This window comes from Watersipora subatra, chromosome 11 (assembly GCF_963576615.1).
Source record: "Watersipora subatra chromosome 11, tzWatSuba1.1, whole genome shotgun sequence".
Taxonomy (NCBI): Eukaryota; Metazoa; Bryozoa; class Gymnolaemata; order Cheilostomatida; family Watersiporidae; genus Watersipora; species Watersipora subatra.
The window spans coordinates 7,549,159-7,570,926 of record NC_088718.1 but is presented as its reverse complement, the minus strand read 5'-3'; the positions used below and the strand labels follow the sequence as shown (position 1 = coordinate 7,570,926).

General features: G+C 35.6%; 2 protein-coding genes across 2 annotated transcripts in view; both read left to right on the top strand.

Moving 5' to 3' along the window:
- The first annotated feature begins 8,715 nt into the window (after positions 1-8,715).
- On the top strand, positions 8,716-16,159 carry LOC137408562 (uncharacterized). Its single transcript, XM_068095139.1, has 5 exons — positions 8,716-8,781; positions 11,182-11,233; positions 12,972-13,184; positions 14,709-14,819; positions 15,873-16,159. Exons 2-5 carry the CDS (start codon positions 11,201-11,203, stop codon positions 16,014-16,016), a joined length of 501 nt encoding a protein of 166 aa, XP_067951240.1. The 5' UTR covers positions 8,716-8,781; positions 11,182-11,200; the 3' UTR covers positions 16,017-16,159.
- Positions 16,160-17,731: 1,572 nt separating this feature from the next.
- The window catches only part of LOC137408646 (uncharacterized), a 29,142-nt gene continuing 25,105 nt past the window's right edge, over positions 17,732-21,768 (top strand). Inside the window, exons 1-4 of the mRNA XM_068095234.1 lie at positions 17,732-17,876; positions 18,262-18,368; positions 19,396-19,513; positions 20,552-20,583. Coding sequence (XP_067951335.1) covers positions 17,751-17,876; positions 18,262-18,368; positions 19,396-19,513; positions 20,552-20,583 — 383 coding nt within the window. The 5' untranslated portion in view covers positions 17,732-17,750. The remainder of the gene's footprint in view (positions 17,877-18,261; positions 18,369-19,395; positions 19,514-20,551; positions 20,584-21,768) is intronic.

The following is a 21,768-nucleotide window of genomic DNA, read 5'->3' as shown; positions in this document are numbered from 1 at the left end:
TCACTATTACAAATGGAATGCACATTCAAATGTGTATAACGCCCATGTAGTGAAATTACAACCATATACTCTCAATATTGTGCGCTGATATTAGTGGCATTAGTACTAGCTAAAGAACAGCTGTAGCTCACACATACAAGCACTCTTCATTACATGAAATGCAATGTTTTATTAGCAGACAATGGATTGCTGCCCAGTTTATACTGAGCTTTAGCAGAGATGAGTCAGGCTTTGCTTTTGGACTAGCGACCTTTTTGAGGAAACTAATAGGTATGTTTTATTTTATTCTTCTTTGTTTTGTCACTTTTTTGTTTTTGTATTCCACGCTTATAAATTGCACACTTGGAAATTGTTGAACATTGTTATTTTAGTCTTGACAGCGTCACGCTTATGATAACCTAAAATCAATAACACCAGTGAAGACCTTACAAGACGCAGTTCGCTGTAGTTAAGACTATTCTGTGAGAGAGGTCAAGATTATTCACGCGTGAGTCGGTCAAAATTATGCTGCACCATAGACAATATACATCAATAGTGCAGTACGATAATGCGAACCTACTCACAGAGTAGACTCATCGTGACAGCCAGCTAAGTCATAGCACTCTAAGTCAAATAATTGACTATTCATGTCTGTGCATTCAGATTTCCTAAAACTCAGAAGCAAAAAGGATTAATGTCATATCTCTCACATTCATCACACACTGTACACAGCTGTATGTATTGTGTGATAAAATTTGGCAATATGGGTCACGATGTTAGAAACCGTGGTTAAGTCGCAAATCACGAAGTTGAGTTATGCAACTTTGAAGCTGTACTAACTGAATTTATAATATTGGTAACCATTTTTGCAACACGTGCATCTGAACCAATCAAAGAGTGATCTTTCTGAATCTGAAGTCAGTTTAGCCAAAAATATACTTTGTAATCATATTGGTGGGCCAGATATGATTACAAAGTATCTTAATGTTAATTAGATAAAACAAGCCGCTTCAGCAAACACTCACATTGAAGAGTCTAGGAGTGAATTTAAGGAGCATCCCATCAATCAATCGTGGTCCATGGTAGTGCCAGTGTACTTGCCCAGCAAGAATAATCGCATAAAGATAAACTTAACATGCATTATTGGACACGCAATCTGACAACATTTGGTACTTTTGACCTCATAAATTAACTAGAGGAAGAATATCTAGAAACTAATATCAACATTACTACTATGACTTCTCAAGATGAACCAGCACACACTAGTCCAAAATGGCGTCCAGTAAAAGTAATCGATTCTCTTTTGCTGAGTTTAAAAATAACTCTGACATTTGGAACACTTTTAATGATTAATTGGGTATTCCAACTGATGTCGAAAGCAGTGACAGTGAAGGGAGTGATGATGATATTTTCCTAAAGATTTGTATAAAATTATCATAAGATTTAATCATATGACTAACTATTCGATTTTATAAGTTCGAAGTTTATAGTTTCCGATGGTGTGCGATATGTTACTGTTATTATTTTCCTAAAGATTCTGTTGGTGATATTATGGCTATGCTCAAAATCGACAATACTGCCAAGCAGTTTTTAATATCTGCAAAATTAAGACTAAGTAACACATTTTGTGATAGATATACAGCTATTTTTATGACAGCAAGCTAAAATCTGTTTAGACATTTGAATTTAGAATAGTTCTTTGTATATATATACAGAAATCTAGATAAATATCACAATGCCTTGATATTAGTTGTTATGATGTTTTGAATTGTAAACAAAATTGTGCATTGTGGCAAATTGTGGTTTTTGTTTTTGAAACTTTGACACCAGTTTTCTCAGAACTATGTCTTAACACTAATGGTGAATGTGCATTCAGTTTATTGACCATAAAATCTGTTGTAATTAAGCTACATATTGTAGTAGAATCAATATTTTTTGCAAAATAACTGAGAACTTTCTCCTTCTGCTAGTGTAGATAGCTCCAAATCTTACACACCTGACTTAACCATGGTTTCTGAGATCATGACCCATATAGTAAATTAATATTGTCATCAGCCACAACAGCTAGACTTTCATTGCACTGATAGAAAAGAGCTGAAACATGAAAACTGCAACCACCAATTAACAAGTTTTTCTTTGGTCACAAAGATTTTTTGCGCAGTTAGTTTAGCTTTATATTTGTGTGGCAAGTTAACAGCCAGGTTCACACCCAATACATCAATTTCAGACCGGTTGTGCTTACAAATTGCATCAATATTGCTGGTGTAAGGTTGAGTATCAGTTGTGCCAGATGCATCTGTCAGTGCTAGCGTTTCAGATTAATAAGCATTGCTCATTACTATAAAACTCTGGTTTACCAATCATACAGCAAAATGGCACATTTCATAATTGCGTGTACATTACAACATCATACCCATATACATAAAACGTAAAATTTATGTATACTGTATTTATTATTATTATTGACCGTTAATTCGTTTTGACTTGCAGATTATCAATTGATCTGTGTCATGTCTGAATAGTATTTGCGAATATTTACTTTTGCTTGTGGCTGTGTTATGTTGATACACAGCAACTAGATTGTTCACCCCTGCATGTCATGAAGACGTGTTTAGATTGTCGATCATTACATGACATTCAGATTTGTTACATCTTGACAGCGTCACCCAAGCTGTTATATTTTGCATTGCTCATAGATTTGCTATATACATGTGGTGATATCAGCATCTAAATTATGCATTCATACATATACAGACTCATACATTGAATACATAGATCAAATATTTTTGTTGCACATAGATACCATTTAAAATTCTTTTTTAAATGGCCTTTTTGTTTGATCATTTATGTGGAGACAACTAATAATATTTGTACACATCGTGAGTAATTTTGAATCGTTTATGATAATGTGATTAGTTTTGACATATTGTGCTTAATTGCCTTGTTAATTGTTCATACAAACACACAAACAGTAATATGAACGATTACTATATGGGTACCCCAAAGTGTATGACTGTAAAGCAGCTCCGCAGCATGTTAGCATACTGAGACATGCCAGAGCCTAGGAGAAATGAAAAGCCAAAAAGACATCTGCTTTATATGCTTGAACGACGCAATTCTCATGCCAATAGGAGTGTTAAGACTAAGGCAATCATAAAAATGCTAGCAACTGACCAGAAAACTAAAAGTTCAAAGAAAGAGTCGGTTTACCCTAACAGTGAGTAACTCAATCTCAACTGCCAACCACAGAAATTCAAAAAAATCCAGCAGATGGACCAAAAGTAAACGCTAGGTAGAAATACCAAGGATGCTGAAAGAGATATAAGATTCTAGTAATGATGATTCATCTGGAGAAGAGAGAGCCACTTGAAAGAGTCACTCATGCTTTAAAAAGTCATGTAATGTTTGAAAAATTACCTGCACAAATCTCACCTTTATTCAATGGTAATATTTTGGAATACAATGACTAGAAGGTTGCATTTGATGGACTCATTGGACATCTACCTCTTCAATCTTGTCAAAGTACTACTATTTGAAGCAGTATTTGAGTAGTGAAGCACTCACAGCTTTAAGAAGTTTCTTCCTGACATACACTGAAAGGGCATACAGCAAGACAAGACAACTCCTAAAATATAGATTTGGAAATCTATATTCTTTGTCGAGAGATTCAGGCAAATGTGAAAATGGCTCGGGATCAACAACGGAGACAATTAAAGTCTGCATGAGTTCTCAGACTTCTTAGCCAAGAGTTTAACACTGAAGAAGGAAGTACATTGACTCAACTACCAAGATAACCTATCAGAAATACTGGGGCATACACAGAAGCTTCCGGATTTGGTGTCAAGCAGATGAAATAGCAAAGCCTAAAACTATAAAGAGAAAAATGGAAAACATTCTAACTTTGAATGTTTTGCCAAGTTTCTTTGCAGAGAATCAGACCAAGTCTGCGAATCTGTATACTCAATGGCCGCACTGGAACAATCCATCGACCATACTTCTGAGAGAGATCAACCAAGAAACTCAAAAACTGAGAAGAAATTTACTGTAAGAAAGCATATCGCAGAAAATCAAAAATATACTGCAGATAAGCATTGTAAACAAAACAGCGCAGAAAAACCTGCAGCTGCTCGTACTGCAGGTTAACAAATTATGCTCTAGAAAATTGCACTAGCTTCTCTAAGATTCTAATATCATAGTGACAAAAGTTCGTTCAGCCAAACCGTTAGTGCAAAACACAGCTCAGAAAAATGCAAAAAGAGTGAGACATGTGCAACTTTCTTTAAGGCATCTCCAACTGTACTACATAGAAAGGATGTTCTAAAAAGTATCTTAATGTTAATTAGATAAAACAAGCCGCTTCAGCAAACACTCACATTGAAGAGTCTAGAAGGAGTGAATTTAAGGAGCATCCCATCAATCAATCGTGGTCCATGGTAGTGCCAGTGTACTTGCCCAGCAAGAATAATCGCATAAAGATAAACTTGACATGCATTATTGGACACGCAATCTGACATAACATTTGGCACTTTTGACCCTGTAAATTAACTAGAGGAAGAATATCTAGAAACTAATATCAACATTACTACTATGACTTCTCAAAATAAACCAGCACACACTAGCATCTATCGTGATCATCGTGTAAGAAGCTATATGGGGACTAAGATGGTAAAACTGCTACCTATAAACATGAGTACATACCGATCACCAAATCTCATGTAGCCACACGAGACAATGTGAGAAGAATTGACCACCTCAAGCATATAGCACCATTTATTCCTCCCAAGTTTAACTGTAGATTTGGCCTGCTGATAGGTTACGATTGCTCGCAAGCACCACTACTTAAACAAGTAGAGTACATAGGAAATGAGGAGCCAGATCTTATACAAACAGACTTAGAATGGAGTGTAGTTGAACATGGTCAAGTTCAATTGTTCACAATTTACTACCACAAGTACCAACACACTAATTTATAAAGTTTATTTTAAAGTCAATGCAACGGCTAAGGAGATGACCCCTGCAAATGATGTACTCATGATACTTGACCAAGACTTCAGAGAAACCAATAATCAACAGGAGACAGATAAATTGTCACAGAATGACCCAAGGTTTGTGGATATAGTTAGCAACAATGTCAGAAAGGATAAACCAGGCTACTACACGACACCTCTACCGCTCCAAGACAAGTTTAGTTCACCCAATGATTGATGGGCTGCTGATAAAAGGTACTACAGTCTGACAAGAGTCTGAATATAACAGGATTTACAAAGACGTTATTCAGGGGCTGATAGATCAAGGAGAAACTGAATTAGTGAAAAGAAAAAACTTTAGTCTACAACAGTAATGGCTTCGTCATGGAGAAAAACATCCTAAAAACCAGTTTTCTAGGTTGCAGTTGTCCGTTATCATGTGGTGCATGATGTAATGGACTAGCACTCAAGAATGCACTGCTACAAGATTCAGATATGAACAACACATTGTGAAAAGTGTTACTGCGGTTTCAGCTTGGAGAAATCGCCATATCAAGTGATATTGCAAAGATGTTCTTCCAGTTTAGAGTACCACCACAGCAGAGAGATCTATAAAGGTTCTTATGTTTCAACGAGAATGAAGTGGTAAGTGTTCACATGATGAAAGTATATATCATTGGAGCTGTGAGTTCACCATCCTATGCTACTCACCATTTGTGGCCTATTCCCAACCCTAGTAACAGATCAAGGTATATACTTCAAGCGAGCCTGTCTATAACTAAAGAAAACCCTAGATGAAATGGATGACAGTATCGAAAACTGTATCTCAGCATATGACTTAACATTCAACCCATCATCAGCGTCACATGCAGCAGGTATGTGGGAACGCAAAATAAGGACAGTAAGAAGTATTTTTACCACAATTTTAACCAGACTAATACACCCACCAAACAGTACTACCATGTGTGTCTTCCTCCACGAAGCTGCTCCTATAATGAATAGCAGACCTCTCTGTAATACTACACCGAATGATCTTACTTCTCATAAACCTCTGACTCCAAATGACCTTCTGATTATGAACACCTTCGTGATAGTACCAAAGCCAGGTAAGTTTGATTTTGACTACCTAAAGAAGAGATGGCATTAAGTACAAACATTGAGTGATGTATTCTGGAAGCGAAGAAGGGAGAATACATCGATCTGTTACGGTCTTGGAAGAAGTGGCATTCAACTCAACAAAACATACAGAAAAGGAGGTTTTGTCCCGGTAATAGAAGGCAGTGAGTCTCGAGGCCACTGGCCAGTTGGCATTACACATTATGTTCATGCTTGAGCTGATGGCCTGGTAAGGAGAGTGGCGATGAATGTTGCTGTGAAGCTAGGACTCCAAGAGGCAGCAAACTGGTGACTATCCACAAGTTGAGAGACCCATACAGAAAGAATGTGTCATATAGTTAGGTTACTTAGATATACTTATGTACATAGTTTGATGTGTATTCATTTTGAATTGTATTAGAGATAATTATTATGTTTTCTGCAGTGTACCGAACTGCAATTTTTATAACGATTCGTATCCTCTGTGTTTTCATAGTCTAGAACCATTTTAACGGGATATCTGTTATATGATACGGCCATCATGAATTATACTATCCTACAGATACACGCATCATTCAGATAGTTTCTGGTATCGTATGCTGGTAAACATGCATTTTCCTGTGTATCCATCTGTAACTATGTAGATAAGTTTGCGTAGGTATCTCCTCATTTTGCATTTCAACATTTATGTTTTTTGCATAATCTCATGGTATTTTCTTGCATGTATACATTTTCTTGTATGTCACTGTCTCATGGGCTAATATACTATTTGTATTCAATTTCCTCTGTAACAAACTGTTACTCAGTTGCTTGAGAAATCGGAGGAATTTCTATAAGGTGTGTAGTGAAGTTACAATAATATAATTTTAATACTGTGAGCTTATTATAGGCTAGGGTGTCAGGGTGGCTTAGTGGTAGCATCTTTGACTTTCAACTATGGGGTTGGTGGTGTGAGCCCTGCTTACCGCCGATCTAACAAAAAGCTCTCAACAAGCTTTCAACCCTAAATTGCTGGGTCTTTCGGATCTAGACCATAACTTGGAGGCTCCATGTACCTCACTCAAAATGTGTGCACATTAAAGATCAACATCTGTCCTTTGCACGTAGTGCAAGTGAAATGGCTACCTGGCTCTGTCAGACTGGCCGTGTTGCAAAATGCATCCTTTTTAGTCTGAGAGTTCCAGAAGAAGCCCTTGATAAGTGTTAGGACCGCCCAAAGTAGCTTATAAAAAACTAGTCCTGGTAGTTTGTTTTTCTACTAGAGAATATGAGAACACTACCAAGCATTGCCGCTACATGACAGAAGTATGCCATTATTTTTTATTATAGGCTAGCTAAAGTACAGTTGCACATACTGGCACTTTTCACTATGTTGTACCCAATGTTTTTATTAGCAAACAATAAATTGCTGCCCAGTTTATAGTGAGCCTTAGCAGAGATGAGTAATGTTTTGCTTTTTTTTACTAGTCACCTGATTTGAAAAAACTAATTTGTATGTTTTATTCTATGCTTTTTTGCTTTATCACTGTTTTGTTTTTGTACTCTATGCTCATAAGTTGGATACTTGGAAATTGTTGAACATTGTTATTTTAGTCTCAACGGTGTCATGCTTATGATAAAATGAAATCAATAACATCAGTGAGGCCCTTCTATGATTAAGTTTGCTACATACTAGTTGCTTAATTCTTCATAAAACTGCGGCAGAGTTACTTTGAAAATTTACATACATGCTTCACTCAGATTATGTGATTTTATGAAATATCAGCATTATGCATCCTATTTACTTAATCTTGTTATTGGCTAACAATTATAAGCAACTTGCTGACAATAGCATAGCCTACTATCTACATCACCGAAAAATATTACAGAAACAGAGAAAGTTACTGAAATACCTACGTCAACTACGGCACAGCACTTAAGCCTACGGAATAAGAATGTGCCATGTTCGCTTAAAAATAAGGATCGATATTAAACAGATGTCTGACTACGATTAACGCTGGTTTCTATGTATTTTATACTCCTTTTATGCAGCCTAGGTAAAGTAGATTGACTAATAACGAGTATCAACAGTCAAAAACCTTAGTACTAGTAAAAATATAAACACATCTTTTAATATTCATCTCACACCGCAAAAACGTGTTGATAATGCAAGTGGTGATTGCGTCAAAATGTAAGTGTTGAAATAAAATATTTGTAATACAAAAAAAACAATATCGAACTATAGTAGTTCACTTTGATTAGCTTTTTTGCAAACAAACTCGCAAAAAATGCAGCGTTAGACACAGCATGACCATGCACATATTCAAACCGTTGATAAAACTTGTGAAAGTGGACGTTTGCGAATTTCGCTACCATCAAAATGACAGCAGACGGCTATCATTAAAAGTTGCACATACGATAATGGACTCGCTGCAAATTTAGTGATGGATCCAGCTGGAACATTAACGATCGACACATCAATTTAAACTGCCCTTTACGTAAACCAAAGTCTTTGCTTACATTATATAAAATAAACGTAGCCTAACATCGGAGTCGTCTATGTATTGTGATGGACTGAGGTTATGTGTAGCGCTAGAGGTATAGTGTAGTTGGCGGTGTATACAGAGCACTCGCAATTAAATATGCCAGACAGCCTTATTATTTTTTGAACTGCGAAAGAAGCGACGCGAGCTTCGCTGTGCGGCAAGGAGGTTTTCTGTGAGGCTGATATAAGTTATTGTTACCTGAACAAAATCAACAGGTGAACAATTAGTTCTTAACAAGATAATTTTGTTTTCAGAAGTTTGAGGTTTAATTTAAAGTTTAGCATTCAGGTGAAGGTATGGTTAGTGAATGTTTACGCATATCCTGACTGATACTGCGTCGGTTAGTCAATAAAATATTTATAGGTACAAATAGTTTTACTTGAAAAATGAAAAGCTTTACAGTTAGCAGTTTTCACAGATTGAGATTTCAAATAGCACATTTGGTATGCTAATAATTAATATGATTATGATTAATAATTCTGAATTTTTCAAATTTCCAATATAAAGTTTTAAATATAAATGTATATAAATATATAGTTATACATTTTTAAAGTTCAAGTCATAAAGTTATAAGTTATTTTATGTATTGCACACTATTTTAAGCTTGTTTCTTTCTTAAATTTGCTGTAAAAATTGGTTGCAGACATTAGTTGTGTGAAAGTTTTTTGCACTGGTACCTACAGAAGACTAGTGCTGAACTAGTCCTCATACAACCTGTCATTTGAATGGTACCCCAAATTTACATTTAGATAACTTTAAATGCTTAGGAAGTCAAAGTGTGTCAATCTCTATTATATAATGATCATATTAAAATCCAAAAGGCAAATGCTGCACTATTTATACTAAAGAGATTCTAAAAATGCATCATGCTCTGTCAGAAAAATTTCCTATTTCAGTGTTTGCTTGCCATCAAATAAAGTACACTTTTTAAATACAGAGATCATATAATGAATCCTTAATTGACTAGATGGAAGAAATTAATAAAAAAGCTTTTATGTGGACTTACTTTTTTAAAAATATGATACAATCTCATTGGAAATGCAAAAGAGACAGTGGCCCATAGTGATTTTGAGAAGAGACAATAAGGACATCTTTAGCCTAAACAAGATTTTTTCTGGGGCACTCAAAGTTGACTATAATAAAAATCTAATCTTTAATAAATCTTACATTATACCAGTTATTATATTATGTTTAATATTAGTAGACACGTCATTAATATGGAGTCCATGAAGCATTCATTTTTCAATTGAACCAACAAATTTTAATCATGATTGAGATATTTTGTACTTCAAAATGTCTTTAATGTCTAATTTACTTTATTGTCAACTAACCATGTCAGTATACATCTTGTTTTTCTATCAGTAACATTTATCTCTTAAGATTTTTAAGAAGAAGTTATCCCCAAGAGAAAGAAAACTAAAAAAATATATAAACATCCATATTAGAAGCTGCAAAATCAAAATGCAACCAGTGTGATAGCATGGTTGCATCTTCATGTGATAGCATTGAAAAGAACCTTTGTATGTTGTGGCGTCATCCTGAGATTTCTCGTAGCCTCTAGAAGCTTTTGTAGTGCTCATATTATTAGTAGCGAAACACTGTTCAGAAAACTCCAGATCTTCTTAGACATTCATTAGTCAAAACTGCAAAGCTTTTTATGCACGATATGTATTATAAGCTGTTCTTAAGACCATATCACAAATAGCTTCCACAGCCACTGCATACATTCAAGATTTTTAACTAGCTGAACTAGCTCTCCTTAAGTGTTCTTCATAACTTCCTGTTACCTACCAGAGTTTTGTTTTTCTTCTTCATTAAGCTACATACATAGAATAAAAGTTTTTATGCGATGTCAACAAACATGAAAAGTGATTGCCATAAAATAAATATAGTATATTATACTAAAAACATTTGCAGAAGTTAGCATATTATATGCCAGTTTTTTTTTGGTTAACAGTATGACAATTTTTTATAAGTAAATTCCAATAAAGGATGAATGGCAGTTAGGAAGTTTGTTCCTTCTTTTCAGTACACAAGAGAATTAATAATATAATATGGTTGGTAATAACTTCAGAATCGTCGAATAATAATAACCAGTTTCATTGTCATATAATTTAAATCTGTTGATACCGTTTCAATACCTACAATTGCATAACTTACTATTCTTAAACCACAGAATCTGGTTTATAACAAAAAGATTTTTATTTGATCTCTCTCGCTAAAAGCTATTCATGAGATTTTGCACGTTCATTTAAAGGAGCAACTTCGCCATCTACAAAATATTTTATTTTATGGTGCATAATGAGTAGCTTCCATCTATTAAACTCTAGAAATAGATTCCAATAGGTCTTTATTTATTAAAAGCTTTTTAAAAACTCACTACAAGAATATAAATTAGACTGGTTGATACTTGAAACTATGTGTGCTTACTTTTCATACATTTAGATGGTAAAACTATATTGTAAATACGTTATATCACTAAGTATGCACTTCTGATTAGATGTACATTAATATCTTATGACTGATGAATGTTATAAAATAACTCCCTATGTCGAGCTTGATAACCCATTTTTTTGCAGGTTGTGCTTAAAACTGTTTGAACTCGTCTGTTTTAGTACAAGAAGTTTGGTGAAGATGGACAGGTGCACCTCTCCAGTTTACTGCTCGGTTAGTTCATTTGTCTAATGTTTTACAACTACCTTCAGCAGTGCTGTAATCTCTTTGTTGATATCTGTACTCAAGAGTGTTAGTCTTTTAGACAAATATTCTTGTAGTGCTAATAGAGCATTTATAAAAAACTGTGTAGCTATTTTCGCAGTTTCGCACATCCTATATATTGAATGGTTTCAATGTGTTTAACTGTAATTCGAACGGTACATTGTCACATAGGTTGAAAAATCTTAAAAAGAGGCTTGCTTGAAGCTCGTTTGCAAAATCAATTACATCCATAAATATTTTTGTTCATTCAAATCGCATGTTAATTGTGTGTCCTTACAAAGGTGCAATGTTTTTTGTAGTCTTTATTTTGATAAATGCAAATGAGTAATTACTCCTTATTAGTCATGTGGCTGATTTTCATAGTTCATGATTTTTCTCAATTTGTCCCCCTTTCGTAATTAACGTTTTTAGCTTTAGCTTTTTACTTCTACTCTTTATAACTGCGAATTTTTTATGTGATCTCTCTGATCTCCTTACCTGAAACCAGAGTACAGTGAAACTCGGATAAATCGCCCTCGGATATATCGAACACATGGTTAACTCGAATGGATTTGCTTGGTTCGTTCCCACGCAATGATAAATGGCTTTAGATAACTCGACCGAAACTCCGTTAACTCGAACAGTTTTTTGCCAAACGGCTACCGAGACGGTTGTTACTATCGCTTTAGAATATCACTTTATTCCAAGCCATAGAGATAAACATCGACTTTTAGTAGTTCTTAGGCCTCGTTATTACCAACATCGGCAAATATTTTCATTAACGACTTTTCTAAAGGTTTGCAAAAATCAAATTTTACCAAACATCCGCTTAGCGATAAGCCCTCCGAAAGCAAGAAAAGCGAGGTAAAATTTGGATAACTTTAAAGTAATATCGGCAAAATTGATAACGGGTTTTTAATAGTAAAGCAGTTTTGTAATAACTGACTTACTGCAAAATTGATCTTGGTTAAAACGCTCGGTAGAAAAATACGTATGTATTTTTTCTGAGTGTTTTAACCGCGATCAAGTTTTGCCAATTTTAATCTAAGAACGTCCTGACAGTCACATCACCTAAAGCAACAAACAAATCTCAAGTGATAGAAAAATATCTATACTTTCTGATTAAAAATATTTAAAACTTCACACGAGAGACCCTTTAATTTGCAACAAGCAATCTATGCTTTTGATTGATATATAGTTTGTATTTGTACATGTATCTACTGATAAATACGTGCACTTATGACTGTCCTGATAACTTGAACGCTCTAATAACTCGAAAACTTTTGCTCGGTCCCTTGAAGTTTGAGTTATCCGTGTTTCACTGTATATCTCTCTACCAGGTCCGGTAGTTTGTCTTTTATCTTAACACTGGAGTTAATCTCTTCCTCAAACTAGGGTTATCTCTCCACCTCATTCTATTCTTGTTTTTTTACCTGATCCGAAAGTTAGTTCAGCTATCTTAACCTGGAGTTACTCTACCTTATCCTGTGGTTTGTTTCTCACCTTAATACTGTATTGGTCTTGTCTTTAATCTAAAGTTATATCTCCATTTACTTCTATTGCTGTTTTCTTTACATGGTCCTAGAGTTAGTCAGTCTACCTTGATCTGGATTTTTTTCTACCTCATTTTCTAGTTTGTTCTAGTATCTTCTAGAATCTTCTACCATAACTTATAGTTCGTGTCTTTACTCAGATAGTATTTTAGCAGACACATTCATCAGAAGACTGGAAGCATTGTGTTTTGTGTCGCACACGAGTACAGGCGGCTGACTCATTGAAGCGGGCGCAAGCTCGACAAGTTCAATGGCCAGTCAAACCAGTGAATCAGGTTCCACCAGTGAAAGACCTCAGCTCATGCACCATCAATGAGGCTATTGGTACGATGGTTCAGTACTTAGGTACATCCACCAGACACTGCAAGGTATGCTGGATTCTCGCGAATTTGTTGAGTGCAGACTATGACACCTTTTCATTATCTTTTTTGTAAATGAATCCTAGGTACATGTGCTCCAATATATAAAATACAATAATATTTATTTATATAATAATATAAAATAAAACATAGGTTCTTCCTTTTTCGTCACTGCAAATAGTCTTTTTTCATTTACTTCTATTTTATGCATTCTCATCTGGCACTCTCAGGTCTCTCATATCCTCCTTTACATATATAAACCGTCTCTTGGGTCTTTCGTGTCTCCTTATCTCTAACAGTTCTCCCTACCTACCCGTTTCCCCACATACTACACATTCTTCCTCAACACCACCTTCTCAATACCAGCATCTACTCTCTCAATTTTTTCTAACCATCTCAACACCTGCACTTCTCCTGATGTGACGGACAGCTGTATATAACGATAGCAAAAAATATTGCTCCAGTGAGTTAGAAGGATATACCACTAGCTGTAAGATTATGTCCCAGAATGCAGCTGTTCTCCACTCATTAGAAAAGACAGTTCAAAGTTTTAGGCCAAGTGCTTATTCGACGGTCTTGGAGCACTCATATAAAAAGAGTTTTCTTAACTGGCTTTTGGTTCAGAAACTGAATATTTTCGGCATTTCAAATTTTGGTGATAGATTGTTGGTAAAGAGATTTAGTTTTAAGAGTTATTATGCCAAGCTCTTCGTATTTTTTTGCTCAGTGGAGGCCTGAAGTCAGCGCTGTGATAATGACAGTGGCAGGAGGGAATATTCTGATGACAATAAGGGTGGCAGATATGGTCATCACAAATAAATGTTACTATTGTGCTTTGGAAACACCACTCAATTTAATTACAAAGAACTGTTTATAATAGATAGTGAATCATAATTAGGCCCTTGATACTTACTTGAAGAAGAGGCAATCTTTTACGCCGACTCCAAATTACTCTGTAGGTTTAAAAGTGCATTCTTGACAGTACACCCATATACTTCTGTTATCTTGACAGTACACCCATATACTTCTGTTATCTTGACAGTACACCCATATACTTCTGTTATCTTGACAGTACACCCATATACTTCTGTTATCTTGACAGTACACCCATATACTTCTGTTATCTTGACAGTACACCCATATACTTCTGTTATCTTGACAGTACACCCATATACTTCTGTTATCTTGACAGTACACCCATATACTTCTGTTATCTTGACAGTACACCCATATACTTCTGTTATCTTGACAGTACACCCATATACTTCTGTTATCTTGACAGTACACCCATATACTTCTGTTATCTTGACAGTACACCCATATACTTCTGTTAGATAAAAAAACATTATGCTTGAGTTGCAGTATTGAGTATCACTTTTCTTATGGTTGGCATGAGGAGACTCAACATTTGGTTAATGAAGGCGAACCTTTCTATCTCACCTATTTTTGTAAGGCAGACATTAGGAAACAATGTAGTATTGAATATATTTTTATGGTTAGCATGGTCGCTGAATTTCACAAGTCGTTTTGCAGAAGTACTACAACGGCTTGTCGGAGCGAAGAAGAAACAGTTTTGATCGTCATCATTGCTCGAGATTCCATGTTGATCAACCAGAGTCCTGCGGACAGCGACACCGTAACCCTGTAAGTGTATTACAGTAAACCATCAACCCTTCGCGGTTCAACTTTTGGGGTTTTGTTACATTGTGGTAAAATTATCCATTAAAACGTTTAAAAAGTGAAAAACAAAAAAGCATACAAAAAAATGTGTAAGTTTCTCTCATACTCTGGGCCATTGAGACCTCTCCACGGTTGCCCAGTTGTCACGGCTCCCTGTTTACCTCTTAGGTTTTGTAAAGTGTAAAGATGCAAAGTGTTTGTGGAACTCTTCATCGTGTCTTTTAACTATTGTGCTACGGCTGCGTAGTACGGCTGCGTAGTGGCCAAGAGCTTCATGAAGCGGCTTTAGCAGGCTTCGTATAAATCGTTTCCGATTAGTGACTAGTTAATTACCCTCTTGTATCTGTACATAAACGAAAGAAAAAAATTATCTGCGAATTGTCACAAATTTTAGATCTATGGACTTTGGATGATTTTTATTGAACAATAGTACTACTGAGAGTGATTATTTTTGTCAGTTATAATAATGCCATAAACTATAATAATATTGATAAATAGACTGACTCGTGACATGCTCACGATCTTTTTGAAAATAGCTGAAAAACTATTCGTTCTCATTTGCATTTGTGATACTTTTCATGGGATCATCAGAGGTGAAATTTAGGCGAATTAATTTGGTATTAAAATTTTTTATATCGATAAAAAATTATGAGGATTTATGCGCACCATTGCTCAATAGTAGGTTTTACCCAATACGTAATTATGTTCCAGTACATAAATTAATTTGGTGTGAGAGTTAAACACCTTTGGCCATCAAAACTGTCTAATAAATCTACAACAAAAAGGAAAATGCGAAAGCGATTAGGAAAAAAATGGATTTGAGTTTATTAGTTTGTATTTCGCGTATTTTTACTTAGGGGTAGCCCATTCCGATTAACCCCTAAAAGTGAGCCATTCTTGTACTTTTATCAACTGCCTTATTTTGGATTTATCGTCTCATTGCATGTTGTTAAGTTTGCCTTTCCAACTGAATTTTGTCATAAACAGATGGTTCTATTATGTTACTGTTACTTACAGTTGGTTGAAGCGGAGAGCATGTCCATATCAGTCGCCCCGGGCACTTACTCGATAACTGCTGGGGAGTGGGGTGGCTGTCAAAACCAAACCCATGTGGTTAAACTATCCTCTGGACAATCGGCTAATCTCGACTTTGTATTTTAAACTTTCTTGTATGTCAGCATATTTATTTGTCTTTTTATGTAATAGTTATGAGGAGTTATTGTCTCTTTTAGTTTTTCTTTGTTAGCTGGTTGTGTGTCATAATGTCCTTTTTGATGTCTATAATAAATGCCACATTAAATATATATATATTATTCATTTGTTGCAAAAGACCCTATGCAAGTGCAAGGCTAAAAGCAATAGCCATGTCATGTATATGTATGTATATATGTACATAGCTAAATTAGTTTGCTATTGAACTTGTAACATATTCATACGAGCTAAACATTACCTCCTTATTCATTACCTGGAGGCAGAGGTTGCAAATTCAGCAAGAAAATTGAAATGCAATGTTTGATAATAGGTGCTGTCCTATCCAATCAAGATCTATTACAGCAATTTGTACTGGCAGCATACAACAGCGGAGCCATAGTTCCATAATATATGAAGATCTGTTGTCAATTATAGTGCCCAAACCTAAAAAAAACTTTATAAATCTTTTCGAAGTTTGATTCACATGAGAAGTTGATTCAATTAGAAGAATGGAAACTAGAATTGTGTTGGCTATAGTTCTTGTCATGTTTTCAGTGTTGGTTTCGCATTTGTTTTAGCTTGTGTTTTTCATTGATGGGAAAAATGTTCTTGTCTGCCTGAGTTCAGGAAATCGGGATGAGTTTTAGGCTACAGAGTGTATCAAACTTTATTAGACACTGTTTTGGCAGACTACTCTCTTGATTAATAATGAACTTTAACAAAGTGGTAATTTTGTGCCAGTGATTACCTCTCTAACTAGTAAATAGCACTCTGTCATTTTTTTCTGTTAGCTAAATGGTTCCATGTGGGCAGTGATTAAAAACTTTTATTATGATTTTACTCACTTAGTCTGATACCACTGCTACACGCATGTATTTGTGTCAAAACTGTTTGTAATGTTAATGTATGCTGAAACTATCTGAGGTGTAATAAAGACAGATATGCAACCAATAAAAATTAACAATTACATGAACATATGCTTTGATTGGTTAATTCTTTTTAACAGTCCTTTTGTTGCTATGAAGAATGAAAAAATATCCACAAACGCACAAGGACCGCATTTTGTAGGCAAAGTTTTAATAATTCAACAAATCAAGTCAACACGTATTGCTGAGGCAGTAGTGTTTAAATGATTATAGTTAGTGTTAAACAGTCTTTATTTGTTTACTGATGCTATGAAAACAGAGGCAGCTATGAAAATGATTGACTGCTTTTTCAGCATAGTTGATGGAGACAGCGAAGAAAAACCATTATTTTGCGAGTTGTCTTTTCATATATGTTGTTCGATTTGTTTTAAGCTAATGTGCGCCGATCTATTTTCGGTCGGAAAATGTAAGAACTAAGCCTTTTAAATGACCTTGGAATCCTCTCAATTAGTTGCTCGGCAACCTCAGGTGCCTCGTTCGGAAAGCATGGCAAAGTAAGATTGAGCATTACTAGTACCGTATCAAAGAGATTAACGTCGTGAAAAATGAAACATTTTCCGAAGGTGCTTTAGATGTGATGGAAGGAATAAAGATGTCTCATCATCAGAATCCAGCGGCTTTACCGAGCATACACCGTGGTACTGTCGCCTCAAGCAAACAGTTGACAGATGGCTCTGATGTTGACCAGAATAACAATCACAACTCAGCCAGTCGCCATTACGGGGTTAATTATGCTTCGGCACAAAGCTTAGATGGTGCTGGTTCAACTACTTCAGATATGCAAGCTCAAGGCGTAGCAGCTTCTTTGGAAACATTATTACCAAATGTGGGGCACGATGACCACATTGATATGGGAAGGATAAGAATTGAAAGACGCTCACATAAAAAATTGTTACCTCCTTCCGTAAGTAATTATTAAGATCTCAGATCTGACGTTTATACAGTTTTAATTTGAGTAATCGATGAGCATGCAAGAACGCCCAAAGAGCCTTTTTTTAGGTGACAACAGTCAAAATTTTGTCTTCTTCATTATTTGTACGGTATATATGGTTTCGTTTTTGTCAGTAAAGTTTTTGTCAGTTATAAGAACTTTGAAAAACTTTAAAAGCTAGTTCGGGCTTGATGTTGCTTTTGTATCATTGATACAAAGGAAAACCATTTAATATCTATTGCTTATTTACTTATGACTGACTATGTATACCGATCTCATCAAAATGATACAATAAAACTTTGCTGTTGCTTCTCTGAAAAATGTGGTTGTAATATTATTAGATATATTTATATTTTAGATAAGAAATATGGCTAGCTCAAGCCGCGCCAAATCGGGTGTGTCTATGTCTCAAGAGAATGTGCCTAGCAAGTTTGACCCCCTTCCATTTCAATCACAATATTTTAAGTAAGTTTCAGTTTGATTTAACTAGTTAAACTGAGCTATTCTATTGTGTCTCACCGTAGGTTAATTATGCTACATCTTTTTGTGCCATAAACAAGCTCTGTATACAGCACTAGCTTACACTATTGTAATGGTCAGACTCATAGGCTATATATAGTACACAGGAGGTAGAGTTAAATATGATACTTTAACTAGAAAATGCAAGCCTGTGGCTAGCTACCCATTCTAGAGGAGCTAACACGCTTTACTAGAGCTCACATAAGTAAGCCTGAGGCTACGAACAATGTTAATCCTTCTGTTAGTAAACCTTTCTTCAGAGTGCATTTGGTTTATTCAACTTGTCCCCTCCTGTGACCATCCCTTAAGGGTGAATAATAACAAATAACTGCTTGCCATTTTTCATATCATCATTATTAGCCCAAGTTTTAAGCTTTGATATTTTAGAAGTCAATGCTGTAAAAGTCAGCATAGCTCAGTGATGGAGCCTACAGCCTTAGGCTCATCATAAGCTAATTGCAGCAGGTAATCAGCTTTTAGTAAAGGGATGTGATGAGATGATATCTGAAAATCATCAAATTTTGTGATACTACTAAAACTCAGCGTAGGTAGATCTATACTTCTGTGACTGGATACTTTGAAGCTAACTGCTAATCTTAATATGTCGAGTCAAACTACAAGCGTTAAAAGGATTCAGCACAGGCTAACATATAATACCGATAAAATATATATGTAATATAGAAATGTTCCACAAACTAAGCATTTTATGTTTCAGTTTATGAACTTTCTGTTAATATAACCTACAATTCACTATCCCGACTCCTCTGCAACACTGTTAGATTACCAACTTTTAAAACACTTTTGTTTAGCTCATTAACTTCTGATTTCTGTTCCCTCACTTTCATTTTGGCGTGTAACGGAAAACTTAAGTTTTGTTGATGATTTGCTTATGCCAATAAAAATTTATGCATACATATAGATTCAAGTCTATTCATATACTTCTAAAATTAGAATTTGCCATTTTATATTGCAGGTCTTCTACGATACTCAAAATGGTGCCTGTGTTCCGTCGTCATCAAGAAATGTTTGTAGAGAAAACTCCCGCAGTTCCTCGAGAGAAGCCTCTCATAATCCATTCAGAAAGATACCAGGTAGATTTTTACCACCTCGTGACATCAGCAGTCACATGACATCAGTAGACACATGATATCAGCAGTTCGATATATTTAGGCTACACAAAACTCGGCTATTCATTCAGGATGCAAGGTCACTCGTAATCCTCAGCAATAGCATGTAGTGCGCTAGTAGCAGTACGGCTGCTAGTTAGATGACTCATGACTTAGCTCAAGGATGTCAAACTTTATTGTACAAGGGACCAAAGTTCAAAACACAGATACAGGATAAAAATTTATTTAACATACTAAAACAAAATGTTTTTTAACATAAATATGGATAAAAACAGACAGGAATATCATTCTGAAACAAATTTCAGGTTCAATTGATGTGATAAGTACGTGGCAAGGCAGCTTAAGCGTTGCATTATGGGATCCGTACTTTTGTGCAACATTATGTTATCAGCGCTTCATATTGATGGGCCATGAATAAGGACAATGTAAAATTATTTTGCCAGCCAGATATGATTACAAGGTGGGCTGGATGTGGGCCGCGGGCCGTGAGTTTGACACATTGGCTACTTAGCCAATAGTGTGAGGAGATAATGTGTCGTACGATGTCATCATACGAAACTACAACAAAGTTTAGCATAAGATCTTCTTGAAAGCTGAAGAGGGCAGAACGATCTACTAGTTAAAGCTCAATTCCTGTAGCAGAGGATAGTTACTCTTCATGTGACAAGATTTGCCGATCTCGGGCTGACTCAATAGCCATCTGATAGTACACTCACAAGCAGACATCATACGCCCCAATCAAGGGTTTGCAGACGGCTGTAGTCAGTTTTTAGCTCCTGTCTGGATATGTAGGCACTTAGTTTATGCACTGAGGCTATGTGTTTAGTTCCTGTAGTTGAATAGGTGACACCGAGTCCTGTTGTCGCTAGTCTATAATTATTATTTGCTGGTCTGGAAAGCTATTAACGTATTTAAATATATTATGGAACACTTTGTAGACTGTTTGCCCATCAAATGAAGCATTATTGCTATTGTGCCTAATGCAGTGTTTGTCTATTGTAGTATAATGACCCTCTGAGGCCAGGCTTCGAAAGGTGAGCAGCGTTCTTTCTTTTGCTTTGTTGTGGCAGCTTTAAAAACTCGCTGTTCATTAATATATGTAATGATGTCTTTAGTTACTGATGGCCATATATTTATTAATTTTGATTGGATGTCATGGCTACTGGCAGCTTTTATAAGTTATGCAAAGTTGTCTACGCTTTTGTCGTTAATGGTCATTGAATTCAACGTCAAGCCTTGGCAATTATTAGCTATAGTGACTTTTCGCTTCAGTAAAGGCAGTCCTTATATCACCTGCCTGTTTAAATAGTCTCAGGTACTTCAGGTAATCGATTTGAAGCAGTAGGGGGAGATAAGTTGAAACACTGCAGAGCATTCCCTGATTGATATTACACTATGAAAAAAGGGTTATAGTCTTCATTAAACATAGTATTTTATGGGGAGCAGTTATGGTTGAGTGGTTAGTGCGCTGACATAGAATCAGTAGGTCAGTGGTTCAAATCCCAGGCGGGCCATCGGTGGTGTTAGGAAGGGCATCCTCTCACTATTGCTCATGTGCCAAATCCCATGCGCAAATGGGCCCAAAATAGGATAAACTATTTGTGGTGGTGAACTTAAATGACCTCTAAATGGGGAAAGCTAAAAGAAAAATAAATAGTAATTTTATGTTTTTATTACCTTATGTATATTAATTTCTGTTTAAAAACTGTAATGGTAAGCGAAATTGAGAAGGTCTGGACTATGATGTAGCTCAGACTATGATGTAGCTTAGACTATGATGTAGCTCAGACTATGATGTAGCTCAGGCTAATTTAAAATGGAGGCAGATCAGTACAAACTCATAGCAGAGTACTACTTGCACTCCTCATATGTAAACCACAGCCATAGACAGCCTTAGTCCCCTTGACTGACTGCAATGAGAGATTTTTATGTTTCGTAAGATTGTGTTATCTTTTGCCAAGTAATGACACTATTAAAAACCAAATACTATGTGAGAATTCATCTAAAAATCATTATTATGATATCAGCTAGTGTTCAGGAACGAAAGCTATCGCAGTATCAAGTACATCTCACAAAACAGATTAGTCTGTTCTACAATTTTGTGTTGAACAAACTAAATTAGGTAGTTTTTCATAGGCCTAAGGCTACAAGCCGTACCATAGAGTTATTTACAAAGCAGTTTTGTATACGGAACCTGTTTATGGCAACAAAATATGTAA

Bases quoted from the DNA above. Each gene is read 5' to 3' on its own strand.
- LOC137408562 (XM_068095139.1), top strand. From the start codon at position 11,201: ATGGACAGGTGCACCTCTCCAGTTTACTGCTCG. The intron at 13,185-14,708 runs GTATGCTGGATT...GTCGTTTTGCAG, and splicing joins CATCCACCAGACACTGCAAG to AAGTACTACAACGGCTTGTC. The intron at 14,820-15,872 runs GTAAGTGTATTA...TGTTACTTACAG, and splicing joins GACAGCGACACCGTAACCCT to TTGGTTGAAGCGGAGAGCAT.